This window comes from Macadamia integrifolia, chromosome 7 (genome assembly GCF_013358625.1).
Source record: "Macadamia integrifolia cultivar HAES 741 chromosome 7, SCU_Mint_v3, whole genome shotgun sequence".
Taxonomy (NCBI): Eukaryota; Viridiplantae; Streptophyta; class Magnoliopsida; order Proteales; family Proteaceae; genus Macadamia; species Macadamia integrifolia.
In genome coordinates, this window is record NC_056563.1 from 25883241 (window position 1) to 25889494 (window position 6254).

Sequence of the window (6254 nt, forward strand, 5' to 3'; positions counted from 1 at the left end):
AGCTCTTCCTAGAAGAAAAATATCTATTTTTTCCTTGTTTTCCTTTGCTAGAAGGCTTGAAAAGCAAAAAAAAGAGGCAAGTGAATTGTAGAAGAAGGTGAAACATTGTCTGCTCCATGCACAAAAGAAATATAATTATGTTTGCTTGGTGTTTGGAAGAAAAAAAAAAAGGCTTAGGTAATAATCGAAACAAGTTGTATATTTTTTTGTTATATCAATCTCATATATTCATGTATAAGATGGATGTACGGAGTCAAGTGTTATATAATACAAAAGGAGACATTGAGATGAAACTGATCACTATAATTTGAAGACCCACCCCAGATCAATCACAAAGAAAATTGGGCTCCCTCTATTTCTCTCTCTTTGCAACCCCCTTTCTCTCTCTTTGACTTCTGCATTTTTTTCTCTCCCTCTCAAATGGCTTTGCACATTCAAACTTGCCTTTGTCTCCACATTAAGATTTATAACCTGCAAAATTTAAAGAAGACTTAAAATCGCCTTCTTCACCTGTTTGGCAAATTCTTGTAACTCCTAAACCCCTCTTGTTTGGTTTTCAAGCCGATTCAGCCAGGACATTTCCAGGAGAAAGCCTAAAGCACCAAGAACATTCATTAAGAAAAGGAAAGAGTCGGTGTTTTTTTTTTTTCACTAGCACATTTGGACAGGTTATTTAGATGGGCACCCCTAGTTTGCAATGTGGAAGGATGCGGTGCGATCCTAACTGTTGGGTATCTTGGAATAGGATTGGTCTAAAGGTGAATTCTGATCCAATCATATACCCCTCAATGTATTGACATGCATCCTTCCATAATATTGAATCTTTCAACACATCGTTTTGCCACTTAGTCAAATCCAACTTGGTTCAAAGCAAGTAGGGAGACCTTGAGATCTACAAATTCACACAAAATTTCAACCCCATTTGACATGCAAGGAAATAAAGATGTGTTTAGAAACAACTAGTGATGTACTCAAACAGTCTCTTTATTATTGGGACTCAAATGTATATAAACTGCATTAATAAGTTATCACGAATCTAAGGCTTTGTTTACATGTTCAACTAATAAAAAAAAAAAAAAAAACAAAAAAGAAGAAGAAAATATCTTGGAAAGAGAAGAAAAGAAAAGAAATAAAAATTCTTTTTCTAGATGTATGGTTGGGTAGAAAAAATGGAAAATATTTTGGGCTATCAGATTGATAATGGAATTCCCTATTTCATTGTTTCATCCATTAGACAGTGACTTCCAAAATAAAATGGCTGTACTTTTTTTTTTTCTTGTTGTAATCACTTTGCAATAAACTTGAAAACCAAAGTATTGGGTGTCAACAAAATGTGGGTCTCACATCTTTTGCGGAGACTATCTATGTCTATTTCAAAGTATATACCTAATTCATTTTTTTAGGGGATGTATAAATCCAATTGTTAGGTCTCTAATCTTCTGTTTTTTCTGTGTTTGTTTCATTTTCTTCCTAGCTATAAAAGGGAAGTTTATTTCCTAGCTAAACATGTTTCTATTTTTTGGTTTGTCGTATCGTAGGCCACCCCCTTAGGTTTAGTTTAGTTGTCAAGCAATGAATTGAAAAGATAAGAAAAAAATTCAAAAAAAATTGAATTTGATGTGAGAGAGACACACAAAAGCCATCTCTCTCTCCTCAAATTCAAAAAAAAAAAAAAATTAAAAAAATAATCAAACTCCTTCTAGGTTCTGCAAAAAAAGGGAAAAATCAACTTGAACTAGCTTCCTAATTTAGAGATATCCTAGGTTGGGTGGGATTTACAAATCATCAAGACTCATCTTCTCTCTAAGGCGCAGAAATAAGGAAATAATCAGCAGCAAGAGTAAGAGGGTTGACTCACTGAATATTGATTCCACTTTTCGTTTTTAGGGCATTAGGAACCTGACCCTTGAGGTTGTTGTTTTGTAGAAATCTATGAATGATTAAAAAAAAAATTAGATAATTATTTAGCAAGCTAGTAATTAAATGATATGAAGATTCAATATACATATATACATACACACAATATCACAATTGTGAATGAAACTTACAGCTCCTGAAGGCTGTCAAGTTCCCCCAATGATTTAGGTATCCTCCCTTCCAGCTGGTTGTTGTCCAGACGTCTTCAATTAATTCAATCATAAATAAAAGGAGAAAATTAAGATGATTGAGACACATATCAAAACTGCAGGCCACCTTAAATTGAAAAACATAAAACATAGTGGGGTTTTTTGAACCAAAAAAAAGAAGTTAATAAGGACTTTAAATTTGGTGTTCTAACATTATGATTTGTAGAAGCCCCACCTCCTATTATACAATGTCTGAAATACTCTTATCTAATCTAATAAGAGGGTCAAATCTCGTAAGTGAAGAAATTCTCTCTTCACCATGGACTAAGAGAAGCTTGGTCCTTAAATTTTCACAAAATTACAGAAATATTGCCATTGTATATTAGTGGAATCTAGCTAGTTTTAGGTCTCACTTTTGAAGCATTTCTTATGCTTGTTTCCGGTTGAAATCTAACTACTAAGAATGCATCCCAATGGGTCATCTTTCACATGGACCACTCATTTATGAAAAAAAAAATTGATTTAGTGACAAACTAAATTTGACCAAAGCTTGGTAATTAATTACTCCCTTAGCTTCAAGACCTGTGATGAGTGAGGAGACTTACAAAGAAACCAACTCATTCAGTGGGCTCAAATCTGGAATTTGACCAGTGAATTTGTTTCCTCCCAGCCAACTGTAATTATAATATCAAAACAACCAAGTTTCAGACTAAATGTGAAGATTAGATAATTTATATCTAACAGAATAGGATTCATCTCTTGCTTACATGTGGGTCAGCCGAGTTAAGTTCCCTAGGCTTGGGGACAGCGTTCCAGACAAGCCAGCATCTGTGAGGTTCCTAAATCAATCAATCAATCAATCATCACTATCATCAATAATAAATCTATTACGAAAAACAGATTTTAAACTTAGAATACATTCTGAGGAAAATAAAGAAGAATCGGGTTTTAGAATACATAGATAACCCACAGCTTGAGGACCCGGGCTAATTTTTCATTAGTATGACATGTGACTCCAGTCCATGAGTTTTCTGAAGGCAAACATGGATCTCCATACCAATCAGGAGGTGGGTTGTTCATATTTCTTGCCACTTCATCCATTGCCATCACTATATCCCCCAACACCCCCCCACCCAAAAAATCATTTATTAGCAAAAAAATGCATAACAAGACAGACTAATCACTATTAAAGAGAGAAATTAAAGGAGGGTTGAAGTTAAAACTTAGTAAGTACCATCTCTACGGACTGTCCTTCCACCAAGAGGTATTAGTTGGAAGATCTCGCCGGCGTTAATAATGGGTCCGACCGGCATGCCAAGTTGGGGAGTCATGGTGATCTCTGTGAGCCCCAAGAGAGGCCAATCGGAGGCAAAAACGGAGACGCCGGCCGCCGTTACATTAAGGTCAGTGTAGAATTTCTTGCCATTTATAGAAACATTGAAGATTCTCCAACTGAAGGGACTTGGGGTTCTGCTATCTTGGAAGTAAAAGGCAATGTAGTAGTTGGTCTTGGGTAGGGACACGTTTGGCCATTGCACTTTGAGTGTCTTTCCTCTGCTCGTTGTGATTGCAGACCAAAAGGCCTTTGTTGGTGGAATGTTCCAGAAATCAGATGAAGTTACATTGGAGTGACACAACACAATTGGGTTTGATTCGTCTGTGAATTCTTGCCAGTACCGGTTGTATAGATCATCTGGAAAGCTATTTCCAAATTTACACATTCATTCTCTAATATCAAAATCATAACATACCATTGTTGGAAAATCAAAATTTGATTCGGCTAAGTCACCCAAGTCATGTCAAAATTTTAAAAAACATAATCAAAAGTCATGTTGACTCGATCAAAGTGAAAATTGACAAGACTTGATCGTGAATCATCCCTGTTAAATAAGATTGTCTTTTTATCCGAGTCACTGTAAACTGACGAGTTTAATCATTTTTTAAAATACTATATAAAAAAATTGGTTCACTATTTTGGTAGTTCTTTTTTAATATTGAACATGTTTGCAATTGTATAAGCTCAAAATTCAATTATATGTGATCTCTTAATTTTTTTTTCTATTTTAACTTTAACTTTTATTAATTTATACATATTTATTGTTTTTAAAAAGTAAATAACATGACTTGCCCTAACAACTACGTTTGATCAGGCGGAGTCATCAGGGTTTTTTTTTTCTTTAACAATCGTCGGCTGCAAGATTGAATAGCACATCTGGGATCAGCAGCCTTTACATTAAGGGGGGTCTTTAGTTTCATATCATTGAAAAGAGAGGCACTAAGCCAGTGAAGCAACCCCAAAGGAAGTTTCACCCGGCGATCGTGGAGAAGATCGAGAAGGAAGTCCAGAAGCTGAAGGACGTAGGCTTCATCCGTGAAGAACAACACCCAGACTAGTTGGCGAACATAGTCCCAGTAACTAAGAAGAACGGTAAAATCCGTGTTTGTATAGAATCTTTCTATCCCGAGTCTTTAGCATAGGGCTTCTTGGTTGCTCGTTTAAGTGGGAGTCAACTTCAAATGCCTGGGTTAGTCACCACCTAGGTGATCAGATTCCGGACGTCTTTCTTGACTCTTCATGGATCGAGATCCCGGATTCTCCATCCTCTCTGTTAGTTTGTGATGCGGCCCTTATGAAAGAGTCGTATAAGGTCTGCCTCCGCCGCCCCTCTGCTTATGAATGTTTTGTAAACCCCATCCTGGTCGATCCCTATCGAAAACCCTTAAGTAAGGGAAACGGGCTAGTTTTCCAACTATGCAACATGCATATTTTCAATCATGATTGATTTAGACTTGAGGATCTGGTTTATTTCATCGAATTCCGTATCAACCAATATCAGTCATCAAAATGGAATCTTTCTTTATGATCCTCCAATTGACGCGATTTTCGCATAATTGGACTCCAAATTTCAATCATATTCAATCTAGACCTAAGTTTAAAGAGAGAGACAGAGACAATGAATTACGTACCTAATCATGCCTCCAGTGTATCCAAAGGAACTACGAGCAACAGTACTAAGAGCATAGTTGACAAAATCTGTGGAGTTATACATAGAATCCTCAAGGTTCTCCAATTCAAGGGTGGAGATAAATGGGCTTGACACTGTGTCATTGTTCCTAGCAAGACAAATGCTCAATGTCTTACCATGAGCAGCCACAATGATCTCATAATAAGAGCTGAGACCTTGTGCATAATCTTCTGTGGTATTAACAGTGCTCCATTTCATCCCTTCAATGATCTGATCAAACACAGGTGGTTCATTTCCTCCATCGAAACCGCCGTAATAATACGTCGTTCGAACCATATACTTTGCTCCTTTGATCACAGGAATCACATAGCAATTCTTCCTAACATTTTTGTCAGGAAAGAACCTCAAGGTAGATAAAACCAGCAGCAAACCCGGTGTGTCAACGGTAGTTTTGTGACCGCCGGTAATAAAACCTTCGTCGGTGATCCATCTGAGACTTCCCACATTGATTTCTTTTGATGAGCCACAGTTTAGGAGGAAACCTATACAATGTTTTCATATAAAAAAAGCATCAATAAAGAGAGAGAAAAGAAGGAAATCAATGGGTTTGATTATTATTATTATTATTATTATGGGTACCTCTTGGAGCTGGAAGGGCATGGATGTGGCATAGAGGAATGCTGACAAGCCATAAGAGAAAGATAGACAGAGACATTGCTCTGAAGGGAGGAAAGATTAGAGGTTAAAGAGAGAAGAAAACATGAAACATTGATTGAGTTTTGTTTTTTTAAGATCAGAGAGAGAGAAAGATAGAGAATTGAGAGGAGAAGAATATTATTGGAGGGTAGTCTTGGGTTTCATAGGAATGACAAGTGGAGGGCCATGCTTAAAGATAGAAATTAATGAAAGATAGAGTATCTTTTATTTGACCAGGTCAAAAACACCATAAGTGGACTAAGCAATTCTCCTTGAAGTCAGGATGGCGAATTTAGATCCTTGCTGTACCCTCTAAAGTCTAACCCCATCTCACATCTTGTCCAAGTTAAAGGTCGGCGATGCGAGTTATGAGTTGCCTATTTGCTGAAGCTTAAATTTCTTTAATTTCTTTTAGGTATAAAGAAACCTTAGATCTTAGGGCCCTAGACCATTAGTATGGCTTTTGACGAAAGTCAGGCGTCTTCATAAAAAAACAACAGGAAAGTCACCGGTGGAGGAGAGGGAA

At 36.7% G+C, this 6254-nt stretch overlaps 1 protein-coding gene across 1 annotated transcript; it reads right to left on the reverse strand.

Moving 5' to 3' along the window:
* Positions 1–201: 201 nt before the first annotated feature.
* LOC122083170 (probable LRR receptor-like serine/threonine-protein kinase At5g59680) lies at positions 202–5818 on the reverse strand. The gene is made up of 9 exons (XM_042650879.1): positions 5672–5818; positions 5034–5574; positions 3301–3767; positions 3037–3175; positions 2834–2905; positions 2672–2740; positions 2049–2120; positions 1859–1930; positions 202–471 (listed from the first exon to the last, which is right to left on the reverse strand). The coding sequence occupies exons 1-9, from the start codon at positions 5745–5747 to the stop codon at positions 465–467; spliced, it is 1515 nt and encodes a 504-aa protein (XP_042506813.1). The 5' UTR covers positions 5748–5818; the 3' UTR covers positions 202–464.
* Between the last annotated feature and the right edge of the window lie 436 nt (positions 5819–6254).